The sequence below is a fragment of the Hyperoodon ampullatus genome (assembly GCF_949752795.1).
Source record: "Hyperoodon ampullatus genome assembly, chromosome: 13".
NCBI classification, from domain to species: domain Eukaryota; kingdom Metazoa; phylum Chordata; class Mammalia; order Artiodactyla; family Ziphiidae; genus Hyperoodon; species Hyperoodon ampullatus.
The window spans coordinates 24,370,836-24,396,610 of record NC_136926.1 but is presented as its reverse complement, the minus strand read 5'-3'; the positions used below and the strand labels follow the sequence as shown (position 1 = coordinate 24,396,610).

The 25,775-nt window shown below is 48.2% G+C and overlaps 1 protein-coding gene across 1 annotated transcript in view; it reads right to left on the bottom strand.

The window, feature by feature from the left end:
• OSBP2 (oxysterol binding protein 2) overlaps positions 1–25,775 on the bottom strand; it is a gene marked incomplete at its 5' end in the record, with an annotated part of 156,830 nt that overhangs the window by 109,009 nt on the left and 22,046 nt on the right. The window contains one exon of the mRNA XM_079718148.1: positions 17,041–17,249. Coding sequence (XP_079574274.1) covers positions 17,041–17,249 — 209 coding nt within the window. The remainder of the gene's footprint in view (positions 1–17,040; positions 17,250–25,775) is intronic.

Here is a 25,775-nt window from a genome sequence, read left to right as displayed (position 1 = left end):
TGGCAGAGCTGGCTGGGACCACCTTTTGGAAGCATCTGTCAAACGTCTGTGGGATGTGCTGGTGGCGGGCACAGAGAGTGAGTAGAAGGTCATGCTGGCCCTCAAAGAACCCACAAGCCAGATCACCAGGCGGCTATGATCATGCACCCCATGTGAAAAAGTTTGATCATGCGCCCCCAGTATATGAATAATTATTTCTAGATTATACGCATGCTGTGCTACTGCTACTTGACTTATGCTTTATGATCATGTGCCCTCCGGGTGAGGGGCCAGCACTCATCCCCTTCTTGGAAACAACGAGGCTAGAGGAGAGTGGAATCAAGAGCCACAATACCATCGCACCCCTTCCCAATGCAACGTTTCCTAGGAAGGTACTAGAGAAGAGAAGGAGCTACATGCATGACATGGTCCATGGGGCGTTACATTTGTAACAGGCCACAACTGGAAGCTGCCTGAGCGTCCAGCCAAAGGACGACAGGGTAAGAAAACTGGGGCCACAGGCTCTCCACAGAACAGAAGCCAAGGATAAAAAGTCACAAGCAAGGCTGCAGAACATTCGCCTGGAATACTGATGCTGTAAAGCCGAGTGGAAGGTGAGCTCTCCGCTGTGTGTGGGTGTGTGTGGTGTGAGCAGGGAAGGAATGGCAATGGCTGGATCATGGCAATGTTTTCATTTCTTCCTTTAAATTGCCTTTGCTATCACTGTAATGTTTTAATAGCATAGAAAGTCAAGTTTAAGTAAGAGCGGCGGATGATTTTTTTCACAGGTTCCCTCTTCCTCCCTCTCCTCCGAAAGACAGTATGGATCTCCTCCCACAGCTTCCCCAGTTTCCAGACTAATGAGTGTGTCTGCGAACCAGCCTGGCTCCACTGACGGGGCCTTCTGTCTTCCTGCTCACGAGGCTGCGGTCATCACTCTCCCCGACAGCTCCATGCCCTCCTTCAGCAGAAGGGCCACGTGGGCTCTCACTGTAGGTGCCACAGCATTTTTCTCCCGCATTCGGTTATCAGCTGATGGCCTTGAGCTGTGATCGCATCTGGGAGACCCTGAGCCCAATGCAAGGGGGGTATTTCTGCACAAATGGAAGAGCAGCAGCACTTCTGGATAAGTTATGGCAAAGGCTCACAGGAGAGTATTTGTGGGCGTACCTTAACCACGCCGTGCATTTTCTGCTAAGGAAGTGTTAACTGGAACAACCTTTATAACTTGCCAACAGTATCAAAATGGGAAGCATGCACTTGACCCAGTAATCCTTTCTCTAAGAATTTACTGTTAGGAAATAATCACACTAGGGCAAAAAAAAAAAAAAAAAAAGAGGAAGAAGAGGAAGGAGGAGGAGGAGGGGGAAGAGGAGAAGAAGAAAAACAAGAAAGAAAACAATGAGCACAGAAATGCTTGTCCAGTGCTTTTCTAGATAATAGGGAAACACTGCAAGCAACCTGAATGGCTAAAAAATGTTTCATTAAATTATGCTATATCCATTTGATGGAATATCATGCACCATTAAAAATGACATTATAATTAGATATTCAAAAGGTGATAACATTAAAGAATTATTATTTCAGGTGTGATAGTGGTCTCAAATTGATGCTTTTAAAAGAGTCCTTGTTTTTTAGAGATACGCATAAAATGTTTGCAGATGGGGTTTGGTTTAAAATAATGGCAGAGGGAAGCAGATTAGTGGTCGCCAGGAGCAGAGGGGAGGGGGGAATAGGGAGTGGCTGCTAATGGGCATGGGGTTTCCTTTGGGGTGATGAAAATGTTCTAGAACTAGACAGAGGTGATGGTTGCACAACATTATGAATGTGCTAAATGTCACTAATGGTGAATTTATGTTATGTGTATTTACCACAATAAAAAAATAATAATGGGGAACCAGATGACGGAGTGGGATGAAATAAGATTGGCCATAAATTGATAATTGTTGAAAGGCAAGTGATACGAACATGGGACTCTACATGTGTACAAGTATGTTAAATATACATGTATGTAGCTCATTAGAAAGTTTCCATAATAAAAAGTGAGGCCACAGATGCATATTTATTGGCATGGAATGCCCACAACATGTTGAATTTAATGAGCCAGTTACAAAACTGCATATTGGGAATTTTCCCAGTGGTGTGAAATTACATATCTAGATCCAAATGCATATATACGCATAAAGAAATGTTTGGAATGCTGTTCAGTAAAGGTTTAACAATGATCATTTCTAGGTTAGTAGATTTGAGATTTTTCTCCCTTTGGTCCATTTTCCAGTATAGTTTGCAGTTTTCTTTTTCCATTCAGTCTTTTTACAAAACAATAAAGATTTTTTTCTTAAAAGGCAGAAATGTTTAAGAACACCCTTTTTACCTCCAGCATTCTCACAGAATGGTCCTGGAAAATGGCAGATTCCTAACAAAAGCCACCTGGCTAGCTTGACACCTGGGTACTTGCTCAGTGGTAACACCCTCCGCAGTGTACATCTCCCCATGGGGGTGCTGAGGAGGGCCCACTTTCACAGCTGGACACCCCTGTCAATGATGACAACCCCAACAATGACCCCTGCAACTCTTTCTCCTGCACATGTTCATCCGGCCTCTCTCAGCCACCCTGTGAAGTCGCCTGGGCCAGGACTGGGACTGTCCCTACTTCACAGACGAGGAAGTGAAAGTCAGGGGTCTGCCTACACCACACAGCTGAGCAGCCGAGGCAGGACCAGCCCAAGGGGACCCTTCCTTCTCCCAGGAGCCACCCCTTGTTGGGGGTCAGGACCCAGGCGCTGGGGCCTGGGGCTGGCCCTCCACTCGGGAGACAAAGACCACTACACATGATCTTGCACAGGTGCAACTCAGACCCCTGCATTATCACACACAGCCAAACGTCTCCAGCCCCCACTCAGATCGCGTGAACATCAGCCGGAGGAGGGATAACTACAGTGACTGCTGCTGGACAGCCCACTGCGAAGGACACAGCTGCTCCCGCAGTGGTGTCTCCGGCTGAGCTGCCTGGAGTCACACGAAGTCCCTCCTGACCTCTCACGCTCCTGGTAATGCCCTTTGGAAGGACGCTCTTCAAACTTGGCTCTGCGAGGACCCCCACAATTTACCTGCACCCAGAGCATACGGACCAAAGGAGCCACCAGGCCTGGCCAAAGCACCAGGCACCCACTCCTCACACTCATTCTCTCACTCATTCTCCCTCCCTCCAACCCTTCCTTCATCCACCCAACAGTTCTGCGTGTCTACTCTGAGATGAGCCCGGCCTGAGCAGCGGGATGACCAGGGAAGTCAGACGTTAAACAGATGAGAGCACCACGAATAATACCCACACGATGGTGAATGCTCAAAGGAGAAGCACCAGGGGCCAGGAGGGCACCCACGGCGGGTGGGAAGCAGACTTGGGCTGGGGAGTCAGGAGGGGGTCCTGGAGAAAAGCCTCCATGACATAAGAACAGCCATTGAGTGTGGGAGACCCCACAGTGCACAGAGCTCACGCCGCTGTCCACCTGCCCAGGGGCTCTTGTCGTTTCCCCTCTGCAGACAGGAACCTGAGTCCAGAGAGGATGTCACTCAGCCAAAGAGAGGGAGAGCCAGACCTCACAACAGCCTCAAAGCCAGGCCTAACCAGTCACAGGTGTGCCCGGAGCCGGCAGGGCTGCCTCCGGGATGTCTGGGCTCGAGGGTTTCTGTGGCCAAGCCCTGAAGGTGACACTTCTGGCTGCGCTCACAAAACGTCTATGAAGAGGAGTTCTCTGCGAACACAGCTGCCTCATCAGTGACAAGACGTCCCGTGGGCCAGTGCGACCTCCCCACTCCTTGTGCTTTAACGGAGATGAGGAAAGATGGGCTCACTAGTGGCACTCCTCCCCAGGCAGGCAGAGGGCCCTGACTCAGGAGCCTCATTAAAATGGAAATTCCATTCCTCAAGAGAAGCTACCTCATCTCCGAGCAGCCCAGTGTTTCCGACTGTCTTCCAGAGAAAAGAGAAATGTAAGGTGGGTGCCAGTGGGAGAGAAAAACCCACCACTTTCATCTAAAACCAGAACTCGCCCACTGGAAGCCCAGCTTGCAGTCTCCGCCCTGGTCCCGCACCAACCCATTACAACCGTTTCCTCCTGCTCTAGAGAGCGGTGTCCAAGGCCGACTCCTGCCTGGGCGGCTGCATTGGGTCCGGCTCTCTCAGCATGTAGCTACCTGCTGGCCCAGCCTTGCTCTAACCCGCTCTCACCTGGACTGAGGTGGCTCACAAGTGTATGGTCTGTGCACACCAAACATATGGGGACTGGATGGAATATTCCTTCTGCTTCCAGGCGCAGAGGGCCTGTGCACGGGCACAGCCTCAGTCCTTTCCGTGGGAGGAGAAGGGACCCAGGATGTGGTGGCCCCTGGAGAGCAATGTCAGCTAAACACGGTCAAATGCAAACCCAGGCTGAGTCTGGGAAGCCTTCCAGGGAGTTGTCCCCACTGGCTTCCTTTTGTGTGTATGTCTGGGGGTGGGGTGGGGGAGGGGGGAGATCATAAAAAGGGCCAGGCGCTGACCCTCGCCTTGGTCCGAGCCCTTGCCACCCTCAGGTCAGCCTCCATTTCAAAGCCAATCCCGATCTCAGGTGAAAGCTCTGCACCAATGGTTTTCAAACCTTTTGTACAGGTTTCTCTACAAACCTATTTGAAAGAGACCAGCAGACACAGGACAAGGGAAGCTACTGGGGCAGACACGGTGGGAGGAGGCCAGCCCGGAGCCCCACCCACCGGCACCCTCTCCTGAGCAGGGTGGCAGCTCGCATGGCCCCAGGTGCAGGCATCACACCGAGGCCCTGCATCGCTGGTGCTCTGTGCCTGGTGTGCTGTGTGTGGACGGGGCACCAGCCTCCACTGGGCCCAGCTCTTCCTATGCTCACAGGGCCTCCCTGGCAACCCTGCCTACCTGTGAGGGGCCTCTGAAGCTTCTGTGCTTCCTGTCCCTGCCTCCAGCGGACATGTCTTATCCCCCAAGGATTCCCTTCCACAATCTGTGGTTGTTACACCAGCCTGCCCACCTGGCCTCCCTCAGAGCTGGGTCCTGGCTCTCCACAGCTCCCTGGCCTGGGCTGGGCACAGGAGAGGGCAGCCACAGAGCACACGGAGCACGAACAGCCCATCCAGCTGCTGCTTGCCCTCACCTTCTCTTTCCTGAGCCAACTCCTGGGGGTGGCAGTGAGGGACCACTCCACGGAGGTTGGAGGTGCTCAGAGAAGAGGTCACATCTCAGGGGGACCCAGAAGAGTGGGCTGGATTTCACACTCCCTCATTAAACACGTTCAGGTTGCCCCTCAGGTGTGGCCATGACCCCCACCCCGAGCTGCACCTGATGTGAGCAGGGCTGGGGACCTGCTCCAAGCTGCTTCGGGTTCCCTTGCCCCAAAATTTGAATCTGGGGCACAGAGACAGCAGCCATGAGGCCGAGCTCAGCCAGGGCAGGTCAGAGCTCCCGGGAGAACGAAGATATAGAGGAACAAAGAAGCCAGTCCATAGAAGGAAAGGAAACAGGGGACATGGGAGAGTCCCTGTAGGGTGCTGCATAAGCTCTACTTTTACTGAGGACACTCTGAGTGGGTTTTTGTTCCCTGCCACCAACTGACCCTGAATAGAAGACCATGAAAAAAAGAAAAGAATTAGTAAACAGGTCCCTGTCTATAAAGGTGTTTCCAGTGCAGTGAGGAGACATCCCCACAGGCATGATACCACTGCAGGCAGACCTACTGTCAACTAAGGCAGTAATCCCCAACCTTTCTGGCACCAGGGACCGGTTTCACGGAAGACAATTTTTCCACGGGCCAGGGTGGGGGTGGGGGGATGGTTTCGGAATGATTCAAGTGCATTACACTTATTGTGTACTTTATTTCTATTATTATTACATTGTAATATATAATGAAATAATCATACAACTCTCCATAATGCAGAATCAGTGGGAGCCCTGAGCTTGTTTTCACTTGCCACTCACTGATAGGGTTTTGAGACGAGTCTGCAAGCAGTTGATTTATTATGGTCTCTGTGCAGTGAAACCTCTCTGCTAATGATAATCTGTATCTGCAGCCGCTCCCTGCTGCTAGCAGCACCGCCTCAGCTCCACCTCAGGTCATCAGGCATTAGATTCTCGCAAGGAGCACGCAAGCTAGATCCCTCGCACATGTAGTTCACAGTAGGGTTTGCGCTCCTATACAACCTAATGCCACCGCTGATCTGACAGGAGGCAGAGCTCAGGCAGTAATGCGAGCGATGGGGAGCGGCTATATATACAGATGAAGCTTCTCTCACTCACCCGCCCGCCGCTCACCGCCCGGTTCCTAACAGGCCACGGACCAGTACTGGACTAAGGAGCCAGCTGAAGAGCCAGGGTTGGTGGGTGGTAATAACGACTGGTATTGGTCAGCTATGCCACACAGCCCCTCTCCCAGGGCAGCTTGGAGCAGATAGCCAGCCCTGCCCTGGTCCCTTCAGGTGTGGGTGGGGGGTGGGGACAGGGTCTGGGTTTTTTTATTATATTATTGTTGTTGTTGCTGTTATTATTTACCCTCACCACCATCTCAGGATATAGGCATTATTCCTCCCTTTGAGGAGCAAAGAAATTAAGGCTTAGAGCAGTTGAGGGCCTCATCTGAAGTCACACAATGGAAAAGACAAAAACTCTAATTCAAAAAGATGCATGCACCCCAATGTTCACAGCAGCACTATTTACAATAGCCAAGACATGGAAGCAACCTAAGTGTCCACTGACAGAGGAATGAATAAAGAAGATGTGGAATACATATGCAATGGAATATTACTCAGCCATGAAGAAGTGAAATAATGCCATTTGCAGCAACATGCATGGACCTAGAGATTATCATACTAAGTGAAGTAAGTCAGATGGAAAAAGACAAATACCATATGATATCACTTATTTGTGTAATCTAAAAAAAAGCTATAAATGAATTTATTTACAAAACAGAAATAGACATAGAAAACAATATTATGGTTACCAAAGGACAAATGGGGGGGAGAGGGATAAATTAGGAGTTTGGGATTAGCGGATACACACTACTATATATAAAATAGATAAATAATAAGGGCCTACTGTACAGGACAGGGAACTACATTCAATATCTTGTAATAATATATAATGGAAAAGAATCTGAAATAGAACATATATGTCTATCTATATATAGATATATAGATAGATAGATACATATATATAACTGAATCACTTTGCTGTACACCTGAAACTAACACAACATTGTAAATCAACTATACTTCAATAAAAACATTTTTTTAGATAGATAGTGGGAAGCAGCTGCATAGCACAGGGAGATCAGCTGGGTGCTTTGTGACCGCCTGGAGGGGTGGGATAGGGAGGGTGGGAGGGAGGGAGAAGCAAGAGGGAAGGGATGTGGGAACAGATGTATATGTATGACTGATTCACTTTGTTATAAAGCAGAAACTAATAAAAAAATAATTAAAAAATAAATAAATAAAAACATTTTTTTTTAAAGTTACACAATGACTCAAAGCAAAGCCAGGATCCCAAATTTTGCACTGCTTTTACTAAGCCACGCCCCTTCACACCATCATGCAAATGACACTCAGCAACTGCCCAGGGCGGCAGGGTTGTGAGGGGGAGGGGAACAGAGCCTCACCTTCCAGTTCCACAGCCCAGAATACCTAGCCTTGACCTTTCAAAGTTTACCTCCAAATCAAAGCTCAATCTGGCAAAGTTAAGTGCAGGAGGATCCCAAGAAGATATTCTAGCCCTGCTCACCTTGGGTTCAGGACACATGCTGTATTTTGGAACCAGTGACACAATGAGCCGCCAGCCCCACCTGCATCAGAGGCTTGGCACTCATGCCCACAGATCCTCGAGCAGGTTAACATCTAAATGGCAACAAAGCATAAGCCTTCTGAACCTGGTAATTACAAAGGTAAGTGCTATAGTTACAAAGGTTAGTTACAAAGGAAGCAGTTAGTAATCAGGATAATTGCCCTGGTAGGAAAATGATGCTTAAAGCATTTTTTTTAACATCTTTATTGGAGTATAATTCCTTTACAATGTTGTGTTAGTTTCTGCTTTATAACAAAGTGAATCAGCTATACATATACATATACCCCTATATCTCCTCCCTCTTGCTTAAAGCATCTTAATGGTAAGAATGTACCAAATGTAGACAAGTGACTTTTTTGTCTACTTTTTTGGTCAAATGACTCTGACCTACTAATCCTCTTATGAAGACCACCTCCAATACAAACATTTCAGAATGCTTATTTTTCTACTGAAATAGGGGGGCCACCTCTGGGATGGCCGGCAGAGGGCCCTGTGGGAAGAGGCGAGGTCAGAACAAACACTGCCCTCGCTGCAAAAATCCAACTCAGTTTCTCTGAGAACTGAGCGTCAGTCTGCTCGAATTGTGCACATACATTTGAACTCGCTGGTGACCCAGTTACCCTGAGCCTCTTCAGTTAGCACCTATTTACACGAGTCCCTCGGGGCTAGCCGCTGCCATCTCTATGGGTCACAGGATCACATCTAAATCCAAACTGTCAACACCTCTTGCACAACAAAATACCATCCTTTTGCTAAGTTCCTTTCTGGTGGCTCTTGCCTTTGCTAATGTGGACTCTTGAAAATTGACTCCAACTCATACCCCCCACCCCGCCCCTGCAGGCTCCCTAGCAAGGCCGAGCCATCAGAGGTCTCCATCCTTCCAGGACCTCCTGCTCTGTGCCAAGCCCTGCTTCTTCGGGAAGGGCCAGAATTCTCTCCCAGCTGAGGGATGCTAACTTTCCCCTGGGTTCCTTCAGACTCTGAATAAAGCCCAGTCTTCTCTACTGGAAGCACATGTGTGTCCCCCTTTCTCAGGCCCTGCACTCCTTTTTCTAGTTCCCTCACACCCTCGAAGTCACCAGGGAGAGTAAACGTTCCTTTAAACAAACTTCAGTCCACTGCATTGTTAATTTTGCAGATGTGATAACAGTACCTTGAATTAAATATTAAATGTTTAAAAAAGTAATCCTTATCTTTTAAAGATGCATCCTGAAATATTGACAAATATTCAAAATGACACGGGATTAGGGAAGAGGGGAGAGGCACAGAAACAAGACTGAGTTGATAGCTGGTGACAAGTATGTGCTGGTTCCTGAGACTTCTGTCCGCTTCTGTTTATGTCATAAATTTTCCATAACAACAAAAGGATTTTAAAAAATCCCATCCCTGGGGTTCTGCAGCATCCCTGAGTCCAACTGTCCTACCTGAGGATTTTACCTGGACCTCTTTCAACTGACACGTTTAGTGTCAGTGTTACTCCACACAAGGTGCTGCTGAAGCTGCAAAGTAAAAGCCACTGGCCTGCGTGCAACAAGCTCTCGGGATGCAGAGACTGGTCTCTATTTTGACAAAATCCCCAAGGCCTCATTTCTCAAATTGGGCACAGGTTTTTCTCTCTCCAAACACCAGTGTGGGCGCATGGAATGGAGTGAGCTCAGCTCCCTGTCCTGGCATCGCTGAGGGGAAATCTTAACTGCCCCTCATTACTCCCTTGGTCTGGATGAGGTGGCCCAGGTGTGAATCAAGGCAGAGGAGAGTTTGAGGGAAAGGGAGGCTGACCCATCCATGTTTTGGAGGGGTAGGGTGAGGTCAACCCCTCTGTCCTGCAACCTGAGAGCCAAGGACCAAGGGCCAGGACACGTCATGCCTCCCACCTGGGCCAGAAGCTTGGAGGGAAGTGCTGAGATCACAAGGGGCTCCAGGCCTGAACACCTGAAGGCTGGACACTGCGTAATCCAAAGGACTCGAAACCAGAAACCGACTTCCCCTCCAAACTAGACATAGATCTGTTTATCTGTTCAGAGGGCTGCGTGGCATTCATGCTCTTGGAGCCCCAAATTCACAGCCAAAGCAAGCAGGGAATTCCCACCTTGAGCTGCTGACCCATCAATGAGCAATGGCTCCCCTCCTGGGGTACCGTTAAATGTTCATCCCGGGGCCACCACAGAAACAAAAGCCAACCCCTCTGGTCAGCAACACCCTTCACCACTATCAGTTTCAATGACCAACAGTTCACACCCACTGTCCCACTCTCTCAGTCAAGGTGAGGATGATGAAGAGAGAATCTCTGATGAGTGAAGGGTATAGCACTCCCAATACGGACATAACCCCTCTTCTTAGGTGGAGAAAAAGGCTGCACCTATACCTAGAAGAAAGGAGACAAGAATTCGGACACAAGTGCACCTGGTGAACACCCCACACCATCCCTTTTGTCTCTGTGGTTCCAGTGAATTAAAAAACAATACGTGGTAGGGACTTCCTTGGTGGCGCAGTGGTTAAGAATCCGCCTGCCAATGCAGGGGACACGGGTTCGATCCCTGGTCCAGGAAGATCCCACATGCCGGGGAGCAACTAAGCCCATGCGCCACAACTACTGAGCCTGTGCTCTAGACCCCGTGAGCCACAACTACTGAACCCTACGTGCCTAGAGCCCGTGCTCCGCAACAAGAGAAGCCACCATAATGAGAAGCTCATGCATTGTAACAAAGAGTAGCTCCCGCTTGCCACAACTAGAGAAAAGGCCCACGTGCAGCAACGAAGACCCAAAGCAGCCAAAAAAATACATGGTAGTAAAACAGAATTAAACCCCCATTCCAACTAAAACAACATCGTAAATGTAAATGTCAACTATATTTCAATAAAAAAATTTTTTTAAACCCATTCCATGGAAAATACAGAATTTGGAAATGGGGGAAGCAAGGCAGCTGCAGCAAGCCATCCAGGAGTCTGAACAGACCGTGTTTCTCAAAATGAGATCCATGGGGGGCCAGCAGGAGTGCTGCATGGAATGCATATTAAAAATGGGGACCATTTTTTTGGGGGGGGTACGCGGGCCTCTCACTGTTGTGGTCTCTCCCGTTGCGGAGCACGGGAGGCTCCGGATGCGCAGGCTCAGCAGCCATGGCTCACAGGCCCAGCCGCTACGCAGCATGTGGGATCTTCCCGGACCAGGGCTCGAACCCGTGTCCCCTGCATCGGCAGGCGGACTCTCAGCCACTGCGCCATCAGGGAAGCCCGGGACCATTTTTAATGGGCACCATCTGATCATCTCATCAGGATCTTAGTGGTCCTCCCCTAAGAATTTTAATGCACTCACCCCAGCAGCCTTTGTGCCCACCAAAGTTAGAGATAAGTTTTTCAGGGTTTGTGTGTGCATGTGTGTGTGTGTTGTTTAATCCATGCCACTCAATATTTTACTAACTTAATGAGCTCACAAGAGACCTCATTACACCTTCTGCCCAGCTAAGTGGATGGGGCTCCTCCTCCTTGGGACTAAGGGGTCCAAGGGTTAATAGCTTGAATGTGGCTATGTTTTCCCTTTGTCCTGAGACAAGCGCACCCCTGTCCCCACCCAGCCTCTGGGGGTGGCCACGGGAGAAGCCATGGCTCAGTGCTTGCAGGGATTTTCTGAGCACTAAGGAACAGTTCTCCCCAACAAGTCAGAAACCCCCAGTTTAGGAAGCCATTCCTTCGAAGGGAAGAGTGCTGAGTGGACCAAGGTGAGACCACCATTTCTCCAGGCCACTTGCCTGCTGAGGCACAAAGGCAGCAGGTTTTCCAGGAGCTGATCCAGAGCCAGATTACCCCCCACCACTCCCCAGGGACTTATTTCTACCTTGGGGGACCATGGCCAATAGGGACAGCAGGAAAGCCTTCCAAGTCCTAACTTTTAGAGGATTTTCATCTTGAAGCAGTAGGATGGCAGGGTGCCCACATGGTCTTTAGGGCCAGCCCCTAGGGCCACCAGCCACAAACCCTCACCCCCTGCTCAAACGCCGCCTTGGATGCCCTAAGGGCAGAATCTGGGCTGCCTGGGATAATTCCAAGTGCTGGGCTGTGATATCAGAATAGGGCTATGACATCAAGGCGGGGGCAGGTCAGCCTGGGGGAGCAGGGCAGGAGAGAGAAAGAGAGCCCCCTGAGGAGCTGGATTAGACCCCCTGGAGGTAAGGCCCAAGAGAGAGAGGTGTCCGGCTCTGGGTTCACTGCTCACAACCTCCTGGAGCCCCCACTGGGAGGCGGACCTGAAGATATGAAAATGATTCCGAGAGGTAGGTTGCAAGCCAGCCGAACTTCTGGTGCTTCCTTACTCACTGATTTAGGAGCAAGGAAAGCAAACAAACTACCCTCTAGCTCCCCCCTGTGTCAAGTGAAAGGATACTCTCTATTTTCTGACTGAGAAGTTCCACTTTGGACCACACCCACCCAAGTGGGCTGAGCATCAAAGTCCCCCAGGATGCGGCTAAATGCAGGTAGATGAAATGTAGGACGCCCTTTACACTGAATTACAATAAACAAATTTCAGTTTAAGTATGTCCCAACTATTGCACGGGACACATTTACACTAAAACATCTGTGCATGTTTGAAGTTCAAATGAAAGTTGGTGACCTGATCTTTTATTTGCTAAATCTGTCAATCCTATCCAGGAAGATTTTTTTTTTAATGCAGGTGCCCGCTCCCCGCCCCCACTCCCGTCCCCAATACTCTCATTCATTCAGATTTATCCCTGCAGGGGGACCTGGGAACCTGTATTATTTTAAAGCTGCCAAGGTGACTATTATCAATAACTACTGCTGACTTTTCCTGAGCATTTGACAAGCCATGTGCTAAATTCGTTTCATGCACTGTCTAAGATAGTCCTCACAGCCCCTCTAAGGGGTGGTTCTATGATTAAGCCTGCTTTACAGAGGAGAGAAAGAGGCAACAGACAGCAAGCACCTCACTCAAGGTCACACAGTTACTAAGCCATGGTTTGAACCCAGGAAAGGTGGCTCCCACTGACTTAGAAATCTTTGAATTGGAAGGACGTTGGGAGGCACACAGTCAAAGCCTCTGGTGGACTGACCAACAGGGAATCTGAGGCTCCGGGAACTCATGCTCACACTAACCAGCATGCCACTGTGCATGCGCATGAGGGGCTGAGCCCGGTGGCAGAGAGCAAGCATCTAGCCCAGGCAGGGGGCCAGCTCAGGGAGGGTTTCCAGAATGGCCTCTCCTTGAAGGGGAAGCAGACCTAAGGGGAAGCAGGGTGTGGGAAGGGGCTGGGTGCTAACGAAGAGGGTTTGTAAGCAGGGGGCTCAGCTTGCAAGCCGGCCTGGCAGCAAGACGGTGTGCCAATGAGGAGAGGGAAAGCTGGACAGGTCTGTAGGGCGGGGAGAACCAAGAAGAGACAGAAGTCAAAACTGCATTTTATTTTCAAATGAACACACAGACATTTTTTTGTTGCTGCACAGTTCTATGCTTTTTTTTTTTTTTTTTTCTCGTCTTGTGGGATCTTAGTTTTCCGACCAGGGATTGAACTCAGGCCAGGGCAGTGAAAGCACCGAGTCCAAACCACTGGACCGCCAGGGAATTCCCCAGTTCTATGCATTTTAACGCATGTATAGATTCATGACACAGCTTCACAATAGGACACAGAACAGTTCCATCACCCCCAAAACACTTCCTCATACTAGTACTTTGTATCACTCCCTCCCTTTACCCTTCACCCTTGGCAACCACTGACCTGCTCTACGTCTCTAGTTTCTGCCTTTTCCAGAGTGTCATATAAATGGAATCATACAACTTTTTGAGAATGGCTTCTTTCACTCAGCATAATGCCTCTGAGATCCATCCAAGTTATTGTACGCATCAATAGTTCATTCACTGTGACTGCCAAATAGCGTTCCATTCAATGGATGTACCAGGGTTTGTTCAATCCACTGAAGGACATCTGAGAAGTTTCCAGTACTTTGCTATTAAAAATAATGCTGCTATGGGACTTCCCTGGTGGCACAGTGGTTAAGAGTCTGCCTGCCAATGCAGGGGACATGGGTTCGATCCCTGGTCCAGGAAGATCCCACATGCCAAGGAGCAACTAAGCCCATGCGCCACAACTACTGAGCCCGCGTACCACAACTACTGAAGCCCGAGCGCCTAGAGCCCATGCTCTGCAACAAGAGAAGCCACCGCAATAAGAAGCCTGCGCACCGCAACGAAGAGTAGCCCCCGCTCGCCGCAACTAAAGAAAGCCTGAGCGCAGCAACAAAGACCCAACACAGACAAAAATTAATTAATTAATTAATTAATTAATTAATTAAAAAATAATGCTGCTATGAACATTTGTGTACAGGTTTTTGTGTGAACATAAGTTTCCATTTCTCTAGGATAAATATGCAAGGGTGTAGTTCCTGGATCATATAGTAATTGCATGTTTAGTTTTTTAAGAAACTGCCAAAATGTTTTCCAGAGCGGCTGTACCATTTTACATTCCCACCAGTAACTTACGATGGATCCTCACCAGCATTTAGTATTATCGCTATTTTTTATTTTAGCTGTTCTAATAATGTGTAGTGATATCTCACAGTGATCTTAATTTGTATTTCTCTAACAGCTAATGATAATGAACACCTTTTCATGTGCTTATTTGCCATCTGTGTCTTCTCTTCAGTGAAATATTTGTGCTTCAAGACACCAAAAGGAGAGGAATCCCACCATGTCTCACTGACACGTAGCATGTGTTACTTTGAGTTGTACCTGAATGTCTGTCCTGTGTCCTTACCCAGAAGGCTAACCCCTTGGGAACACAAGACATGTGGTGCATCTCCAGCCTCTGACCACACCTAAAGGACATGAAATGAAGGAATGTGAGCCTGAGGCTGCTCCCTCAGGGGTCCCAGACTCTCCTAGAGGAAGTGCAGGCTAGCAATCCCTAGCACTGTCAGCTGAGTTAACAGTACTTCCATACCAGCTGCAAAAGAAACCCCTGCTGCTGGCTGTCCCAGGAAAATTGTTCCAGAATGATGAATCCAGTAAGTGCTACCTGCTACATTATTTTCAAGAAGTTCCTAAAAATGAGGCAATGATTGATTGATTGATTGATTGATTGATTTTACTTAGAAGCTACTAAGAGGAAGCTAGTTCTTCCACAACCAGCAATGTTCCTGCACTTGGCCAACGGGGTTGTCCCGAGCCCAGCCACAACACCAGCTACATCATTTGCTACAAGCATCCAAACTGAGACCACAGGTCCCTGCTGGGGGTCTCAATGCAGCCCATACCTGAGATGCCCCCAAACACCCTCCTTCACTGGGAAATGGAGTGGTACCCTGGGGACCCCTGGCCAAGCTCAGCATCACTGCTGACACACCCAAGCCACAGAGTGCTGACCCCAAGAAAAAGAGTCATCATGGAGGGACCCATGCTCCAAATGGGTGAGACTAAAAGAGAAGGTCAGACTGATAGTCAATGACCTTCCATGTGCACTGAGAAGCTAGTGCTGGGGGAGAGACCCCAATGCCAGGAGACTGAGTATGGGGCACAATGACTGATGTCACTAGCCCCTCCGCCTGCTCTGTGCTAGAGCTCCTTCCACAGGACTCACTATCTCCCGGACCAGCCTTGGAGACAATCCTGGAGAACAGGGACTGTGACTCCTTCTCATCTGGGGCCCTGCCTCTTTAAAAAACACACAGGTCTAGGATTCCCTGGTGGCACAGTGGTTGAGAATCCGCCTGCCAATGCAGGGGATATGGGTTCGAGCCCTGGTCCGGGAAGATCCCACATGCTGCGGAGCAACTAAGCCCGTGCGCCACAACTACAGAGCCTGTGCTCTAGAGCCCGTGTGCCACAACTACTGATCCCATGTGCTGCAACTACTGAAGCCCACGCGCCTAGAGCCCGTGCTCCACAACGAGAGAAGCCACCACAATGAGAAGCCCGCGCACTGCAACGAAGAGTAGCCCCCGCTCACCACAACTAGAGAAAGCCCACGCGCAATGAATACCTAACACAGCCAAAAATAAATAAATAAAATAAATAAATTTATATTTAAAAAACCCACACAGGTCTATATAAACACACACCTTGTGCTTATAACTTCAAAAGGATCACAGCTTCCCAGTCCTCCCCTCCGTATGTGTGGACCCAGTTTTCACCCATCAGAAACCTGCTATTGTTCTGAGCGGGCAAGGCTCTAAGGAGGCCAGCATTCCTACACAGGGCTTCAGGCATCTACTGGTACGACCCAGGTGGGAGGCAGCGTGACAGTGTCTCAGAATTACAAATGCACAGTCCCACCGACCCAGCAACCCCCCTTCCTGGGACGTACGTTTCATTTATTCTTATACACACCTGAAATGAAATGCAAGGTTACTCACTGCAGCGTGGCGGGTCATAGCAAATTAAAGAAACAACCTAAATGTTCATCAACAGGCTATAGGTTACATAAACTAGGGTACATTCGTACAATGAAGTACTGTACTATTGTAAAAACAAGGAGGAAGCTTTTTATATATTTATAGGAAAAAATTCCAAGATATACTATTGCTAAATGGAAAAAAAGAAAGGTGGGGGACTGAATTTACTATAAAATAAGTACTTATTTGAATACACATGTAAAGACATAAGATATTGGTAGCTCTGGTTGCCCCTGGGTGGGAGAACAGGGTGGGTAGCTGGGGATAAGAGTCAAGGGCAGACTTCACTGCATATGCTTTGAAACCATTGGTTTATGAATCTTATAAAGACAATACATATTTTTTTTAATGTATTAAAGTAAAAAATAAAGTGTCTTGCTCAGGACTTCTGAGCTGACCCTCCATCTTGGCAAAGACAGCATCTCTGGCTAAATGGTTTTCAATCTCCAAATGGACCTCGAAAAAAGTCTGGCCTGAGGCACAAGTGCACCATCCTGGTCTCCCACCTCGACTCTGCTTCTGGAACTGACCCACTGCAGCATCCAAAAGTTCTGCTGAAGCCCAGGAACCAGACTTGTCCAAAGAAAGACACACACAGCCCTGCCCACCTCAACATTTCCACCCCGAGAACTGCCAGCCACCCTGACCACCTAATATCCCACTGTTGAGGACGCACAGAGCTGAGTGGGAAGGGCAAACACGCACCCTGACCTTCCGAGGTTGGTCTGAACTAGCCTGGTCACCACTGGCCTCCAAACACTTTCAGTTCCCACTCTCTCCAGACCCACGACACTGCATGTACTCCCGCCACACCAAGCACTTGCTACCTGACTGGCTGCTCATCAAGCGGACAGCCTTGGCCTTGGCCAGCTCCAGGGCGGTGATCCACTGCTGCCGCTCCACCTCTGAGCCGGCCTTGAGGTGGTAGGTCCTGCCCCCACTGGTCAGCACAATACCGCAAGAGTCCTCCGTGTCAAAGTGCGCAGTGAACAGGTTGATAGTGCCACGGCAGGTGTGGGCCATTTCACCCTGATTTCTGTGGGATGCAAGAGAAGGGATGGGGTGAGGCTCCCAAACTCAATAGTCCTAGACTGAAAAAAAGCCTCAAGGCACATCCTTGGAATCTCAGACCCTTGGAGCTGGCATGGGAGATGGGAAATAAGGCTTCTTGGGATTGACTGGTAGGGGCTTGGCTTGTGTGGGGGGTGGGTCTCAGTGGGGAGAGTGGCAGAGGGAGGAGGGCCTGTGTCAGTGCCCCTTACAGGGCATGCCTGCTGTGGTCTGAGCCCTTGCAGACACCAGGAAATGGAGAGGGGTGACTGCCAGAGTCCTACTAGGCAGCACAGACCCCTGACTCCATCCCAGGCTCTTTCCACCAAGTCTCAGAACCACAGAGATGGAGCAGGGTGGGCATCTGCCACTCAAACTGAGACTAGAGACCCGGAACCCCAGGGGGTAGACTTGGAGGCTCCCACACGCACCACCAGGAGTGACCTGGGAACTGAGATCTGCAGAGCAAGGATGCCACCATTCTCCTCTGGCCCCAGGAGATGAAGGCAATGGCTGGGCTGACACAGTACCCCTTGCGACAAGGAACTGACCCTTGGCTGGTTACAAGGTCATGGAGCTAATGGTACCAAAGTAAGGGGAAGCGGAGGTGACTAAAGTGTGGGCCATCTCCAACTGTGACCAGTGTCTGAAAAGTGAGATCCAACTATCATGGCTGGATCTACTTAATTCACTCCTTTAGACACTCAAAGGAAATTCAGACACCACTCTTCCCCCGCCTCCCCCCCGACGTACCAAAGCTCTTTCCACAAAGGATGTGGGGAAAGGAAGAGCAACTGGTCAGCACGTAACCCTGCCAGTGCCGGAGCTCATTTGGCACTTCTGCTGCTCTTTAATGCTCACTTACACTCCCTGGCTGTTCATCATCTGTTATTACTTCTTTGACTCTTCACCAGTTCCAAAGTCAGACGACTTGACACTCAGGAAGACATTTATCTTTCATTTGAACTACTGTTTCTGATTCTCTCCTGCTTTGGTTACATTCCTTAGGGAAGATGATACGCAGTTGACCCTTGAACAACGTCAGGGGTTAGAAGCACCCAACCCCCTGTGCAGTTGAAAATCTGCATGATGCTAGCAGAGAGTGAAGAGGATTCAGAAGGGGTGGTGGAGGAAGAAGAGGATGAATGTCGACCACAGCATCAGGACCAGCCACAGCAGCACCGAAGGAGCCTGTTTTACAACCTTCTTGCTTCAGTCTTCCAGGCGACCCCAGCTGGCCACCAGGAAGGGGACCCTGTCGCTGACTGGACTTGCCACGTCCCCTCCGAGGGAAGGGGTCAACGTGTCTTTGTTCTCTCGGAGGGTGGTGGTCCCTCCACTGCAGTGGGAGAGCAGATACCAATGAAGGCATGGGCGGACCTGAGTGGCGCAAGGTGTGGAGCGTGCTGGACACAAACCTGTGCACCTCCCCAGATTCCCTCGACCGCCTCCTCTGTCTCTCAGTCGGAGCCTCCTCCTTGCCCAACTGTCCCTCCACTTCTGGACTCTCGTAAAATGACAGTGGGAAACGGGAGATGGGAGTGAATGGGGCAAATACATCCTCCCTCCACTTGCACCTCTGCGGACTGCTGAGTGGTGCGTTTTCTCCTCATGTGTCTTCTGGAGGAGTATGTGCGCCAGGCCGGCTGTGTCTCTGCCGCTCGCTGTGAAGCGACATCCAGCAAAGGAAACGCACTGCATCACTGTCACTTCCATCTTCCCACTCCCCATTTCTGCTTCACTGCCCTTCGACTGCATCTCTCAAAGTGTCAACTCTTTTTTTTTTCTTAACATCTTTATTGGAGTATAATTGCTTTACAATGGTGTGTTAGTTTCTGCTTTATAACAAAGTGAATCAGCTATACATATACATATATCCCCATATCTCCTCCCTCTTTCGTCTCCCTCCCACACTCCCTATCCCACCCTTCTAGGTGGTCACAAAGCACCAAGCTGATCTCCCTGTGCTAAGCGGCTGCTTCCCACGAGCTACCTATTTTACATTTGGTAGTGTATATATGTCCACGCCATTCTCTCACTTCGTCCCAGCTTACCCTTCCCCCTCCCCGTGTCCTCAAGTCCATTCTCTACATCTGCGTCCTTATTCCTGTCCTGCCCCAAGGTTCTTTAGAACCACTTTTTTTTTAGATTCCATATATGTGTTAGTATACGGTATTTGTTTTTCTCTTTCTGACTTACTTCACTCTGTATGATAGACTCTAGGTCCAACCACCTCACTACAAATAACTCAATTTCGTTTCTTTTTATGGCTGAGTAATATTCCATTGTATATATGTGCCACATCTTCTTTATCCATTCATCTGTTGATGGAAAGTGTCAACTCTTTAATCCTTGCCTTGGGCTATGCGTTCTGGAGGACCTTCACACACACACAAAAATGTCCACAGGCAAGAAAAAAAATTGACAGGCAACAAATTTTAACTCAGACACATAGAAAGACAAAGGCTACTAATCTGGAGCAAAGCACTCAGCCTTGTACGAGATTTCTGTTTAATGCTTGCTCGAGCTGACTCTGATTCACTTGGTAAATTCCTCTCCAATCTTCTAAATTCTAATTTGGCAAGTACTTCCTGTGGGTTACCATATACAGGAATTGTGCTAGAAACTGGAGAGGTGGTAGATATAAAGGTAAATAAGACACATTTTCTGGCCTCAAAGAACATTCCGCTTTGTGAAAGAGATGGCCCATAAATTGCAAGGTACTATTTAATAAGCAGAGGAAAATAAATTCAAAACAAAGGGGGTGTTCGCTTTATAAAAATTCATTGAGTTACACTCTTGTAATTTACCTATTTTTCTATGTCTGTTACACACATACAATAGATTGTATGCTGCATACATATCGGTTGCCAGTTAAAAGTTGGCTTTAAAATCAAAATGAAAGGATAAGCTGCCGGTGGTTAAATCTCAGGAAACAGAATGACCCTTTCTTGTCCTAGAGGGGTCAGGGGTACACTGGAGCAGTGTCTCAAACAGTGAGGGACTCTGCCCAAGCACAGACTAGGAGGAGGGTCAGGCTAACCCAGAGCAGCGGCATGGGGGCTGTGGCTCTGGGAAAGCCCAGGGATCCGGAGCAGCCAAAGGAGAGGGTCCAGCCAAGGCCTGGGTTGATGATGGGCATAAAAGTGAACTAAACTGTGTCCCCCAGGGAGATTTATTGAAGTCCTAACCCCCAGTACCTGTGAATGTGGCCTTATTTGGAAATATGGTTTTTGAAGATATAATCAAGTTAAGATGAGGTCATTAGGGTGGGCCCTAGTCCAATAAGACTGGTGTCCTTCTAAGAAGAGGAACAGACACAGAAACAGGAGGGAGGCAGAGATGAGAGTGATGCATCTACAAGCCAAGGAATGCCAAGGATCACCAGCCAACATCAGAGGCCAGGCAGGCCTGGGACAGACTCTCCTCCAGGGCCTTCAGAGAGAGCACAGCCCTGCTGACACCTTCACTTTGGACTTCTAGCCTCCACAAGTATGAGACTATACATTTCCTTTGTTTTAAGCCACCCAGTTTTTCATGCTTTATCACAGCAGCCTAGGACACTAAACACAATGGCTGAACAGATGGGTGGAGGAATGACCTTCTGGAACCTCACATGCAGCTGAGCCTGTTCATCAGCTGAGCACACCAACCACAGGGCTGCACCTCACCCTCCACATAGTTCCCGTCTAGAATACTCAGCACCATGGCACCCGCACAGCTCCTCTCCTTACTGGAGCAGCCCTGCCCCAAAGCTGCCCGTCTTGCTCGGAGCTTTCCCCTTTTCCGACACCACAGTGGCTAGACAGCCAAAAACGACCTGCATCAAAGATTCCAAGGAATCAGTTTCCACCGACGACATGCATTCACACAAAACCTAAACGTGGAAGTGAGCAAGAGGAAAGGCATCCATCGTGGTGGCAGGAACTGTGACAGAGGGCGTGTGCTCTGGCAGCCCCAGATTCCAGGGCTCCCTGCAGCGGTGTCAGCGGTTCGCCCCATCACAGCAGAGGTGGTGAGAGTCTGGGGGCCCAGACTGCTCCTGACTCCTTCCAGCCCGCTCCTTCAGCCCTCCTAGCGAGTGGGAAGTGACCCCCGCCCCTGGCCGCACAGCCTTCTGCTCACACTAGCCAGAGTCATGTCTGCTGTGTGTGGCTGAGTCCTGACCCAGGCACCTCCCCAGAGGCTACATCATCTTGAAATGCAATCCTGTGACTGCAAACAAGGTGTGGTGTTTGCTGTCTGGGATCCCTAGCAACCAGGCGAATCCTTGTGTGTTTGCAGAGGTTTTAAAATCTGGATCTAGAGATGCAAAACATACACTCGGAAAATGCAAGCCACTGATTGGGAGAGTTATTTGCAATAAATGTATCCAACAAAGAACTTGTGTCAAGAAAATATAAAGAACTCCTAAAATCAGTAATAAAGAGGCCAGCAACCCAATTTAAAAATGGGCAAAAGATTTAAGCAGGCACTTCCCAAAAGAGGATATCCAAATGGCTCATGAACGTACAAAGCAGTGCTCAATGTCATCAGTTATCAGTAAACATACACATGCCCCATGATCCAGCAATTCTGCTCCTACAGAACTCCCCACTCGGGATGTGCACACGTGTACATGTTCCAGAACTTCCACAGCATCTTCCTAATAACCGAGAACTGAAAACAACACACACATCTGTCCACACTAGACCGGATAAACAAATGGTGGTTTATTTGTTTGGTGGTTTATCCAATGGTGATGTATTATTATACAGCAATGAGAATAAAAGCATTAGAACTGCACATAACAACCTGCAAGAACCTCACAAACATAATGTTGAGCAGAAGTCAGACACCAAGAGGACGTATTGTGTGACTCCACTGATAAAAAGTACAGTAACAGGCAAAAGAAAGCTCTGGGGTGACAAGTCCAGACAGCAGTTACCCTTGGGGGAGCAGTGACTGGAAGAGGACATGGGGGGACTCCTGGAGGGCTGGTCATGTTTTATTTCTTCAGCGGGGCAGAGCTTATTCAGTGTGTTCATTTTGTGATTTGCCCACTTTCCTCTCTGTATATTGTACTTTATTAAATGTTTACATTTAAAAGTACAGGAATGGGGGGAATTCCCTGGCAGTCCAGTGGTTAGGACTCCGTGCTCTCACTGCCGAAGGCCCGGGTTCAGTCTGTGGTCTGGGAACTAAGATCCTGCAAGTCGTGTGGCCAAAAAAAAAAGAACAGGAATGGGGAGAATTCTTTGCTGGCAGTGGTGGCAGCAGCAACAATTGGTTCTCAGCGGCAGTAGAGGTAGCAGGGCCCCGGTGGCAATGTCCTTGCCGGGATGGTTCTGTGACACAACTTTGAGCCTGGATCCGGCTACCCAGCCTGCCTTCTTCTCACCTCTCCTCTGAGACCTCTGTTCTGCCTTTTCAGGGATTCTGTGAGCAAATGAAGATCCTTCCAGTAAATACCTTTTTTTTTTGGTTTAACATATCCAGAGCTGGTTTACTGTTATTCTCAACTAAGAACCTACTGGTACACGTGAGCAGCAGCCACAGAAGGGATGTCGGAAGGTGGGGAGGGCAGTGAGGAAGGTTGTAAGAGACGCGGGCAGGAGAAAACAGCAGAGTTCGGTTCTTCTGTCTCTCGGGCCAAGGGGATGCTATTAGGACCCTTCAGGTCTAAGTGATGAAGCTCAGCTGTTTGTTCTAACTACCCAATCCCGAGGGCTTACCTTAGAAGTGTCTCACACAGGTTAGCCATTTAAGATGTGACAAGAAAGGCAGGAATGTCACCTCTCTGTTCCAGATGCAGAGGGTGAGCCTCGGAGATGTGGGCAGCTCAGTGGAGCTCCCAAAGGGGACTGTGCCACTAGAGCGAGGTCCACCCACCCACAACCCTGCCTCTTACCCACAGGGCCGCACAGACTTGTCCGCCAGGCTTCACGTGTGCTCTCAAAAGTCACCAAAGCTGGTGGGATGGCTCTATTTAGAAAATGCTCGACATGGCAAGTGTCAGACGTGGCCCATCAAACAGAAGCATCTACAGTGCAGTGTTTGCTTCCAGAGGTAAGACCATCACTACGAGACCTGACCCCATTTCATTTTGCTTCTGGCCTCATTCTTCACCATTTAGAGTTTCCCTTGAGAAATGTTAAATAAATGCTGCTACAAGTTCTACAGGAAGGATATTTCTAATGTAATTTTTAGAATAAAAACTAAAAAGGAGACTCAGGATCCATCCTCCAGTTACTGAAATTCACGAGGCTACATTTTTACACAAATGGAGGATGACAGTAATTTATAAAAGACAGCACACTTATCAAGACAACTTATATCCAGGTAGTACCTCACTTTCTGTAAGAGTCTGTCACAAACATGAGTCTTTTGATCCTTGCAAGGGTCCAGAAAGTGGGCAAAGCAGACATTGATTTGTTCAGCAAATATTTAGCAAGTATATTCTATATGGCAGGCACCTGTAGGACGAAATTAGCCTCATTTTATATCCAAGAAAGGAGAGGAGGCCAGGAAAAGGTAAATCATGTGCCCCCATCCATAGAGCTGGTAAACAACAAAGCCAGCACCAGAAATCAGTTTCTCTGCCACCAGCACAGGGCTCTTCTCAAGGAGAAAACTGGGGTTTCCATCCAGAAAAAAATGTTCTGCTTTACCCGGTCATTGTTTGTATTTGCTGTTTACAAGCTAGAACATAAGTTCCACGAGCCACAGACCTGGCCTGTCTTGCCCCTACACACGTGACACATGGTGGGAGCTCAGAGATGTTGGGCTGGCAGAGTGAATTAATACACGCGGGTTACATGCAGAGGAACAAACCCAGGGAGATGATCCAGGCTTGGCCCACACCGGAAGTTCTGCCAACCTCACATGCTAAAAGTGGAGTAATGGGGGTAACACCACCCCACTCCGTCAACATCACTGACCGAAAATCCATTAGACACATTTTGTAGTTCCATCAAAATATCAAAATATCATGAATTACTCAGTGACACCTAAGGTGGTTCTTCAGATTATTAAGTGGAAAGCCTGTCACAGAATATTACGTAAATGCTTTAGATCTCAAATTTAGACTAAAAAGGTTTTGTCAAGTAGAAAATGGATGAATGTTTTAATGGCTGAAGCAAAAATTAAAACACTGTCTGATGTGGTTCTACATGTGTGTAGAGGAAATATTTAAGACAATTATGCTGTAAATGGGGGAGTGTAAAGGAACTTATGAGGAGGTAAGGTTTCTATACTTCACTAAAACTGGTAAAATGGACTGTGATAAGTCATGTATATGTAATGTAATATATAGAAGAACCACTAAAAAAGTTATCCAAAGAGACATACTCAAAATCACTAAAGAATGATTAAACATAGGGTGACCACATGACCCAACAATTCCACTCTGAGGTATACACCCAAGAGAAATGAAAACATATGCCCACACAAAAACTTGTACACAAACATTTATAATAGCATTATGCATAACAGCTAAAAGGTAGAAACAATACCATCAATGAATTAATGGACAAAAAAAGATTCATACAGTGGGGCCCAACTTGGTTGAACCTTGAACATTATGCTAAGTGAAAGAAGCCAGGCACAAAATTCCACATATTGTATGATTCCATCCATATTAAAGTCCAGAATAGGGAAATACAGAGAGACAGAAAGGATTGGAGTGGTTGTTTAGGACTGGGAGCACACAGCTAGGGGCGCACGGGAGTGGTAGCTAAAGGGTATGGGGTTTCTTTTGAAGATGATGAAGACATTCTAAAATTGACTTTAGTGATGGTTGTATATATCTGTGAATATATTAAAAACCATTAAGTTGTACACTTTAAATGGATTATTTGCATGGTATGTGAATTATCTCTCAAAGATTAGAATGAGAATAACAGCTGTAATACATTAAAAGACATCAAGTCAAGGAGTTCATAATGAAGCTGAAAAAGTAAGTCATCAGTAACCTTGGAGGGATGCTAGGGACCCATTTATTTGTTTGATAATTGGTGAATAAAAGAAAGCATGGGGCATTTTCCTACCATTTCCATATTAACTAAAACATTGGGTAACCTAATGGTTGATGAGGGGAAGTTTCTCTTTATAGAATTATTCCCTCTAATAACTGAAAAAGGCAATAATAGAATATCAGCATTTTGCAAACTGTAATAAACTAGTGGGTCTAGAAAATTGTCAACAATGGCCTCTGATATTTGTGTGCATATGTGTGTGTGAAAGAGACAGAGAGAGAGAGAAGGAGGGAGAGGGGGAAGGGGAGGGAAAGAAAGGAAGGAAGGGAGGGAGGGAGGGAGGGAGGGAGGGAGGAAGGAAGGGAGGGAGGGAGGGAGGGAGGGAGGGGGAAAGAAAGAACCAGCCAATACATGCCCCTTTTCAATATATCCATGAACTATTCTGCCAGTATAATTTAATCTTACTCTGATGGAATCCCTAGCTATCAGTTTACAGGAAATAAAGAAGATAGAAGAGTATGATAAATAACATTATGGAGATGCAATCAGCAAAATCC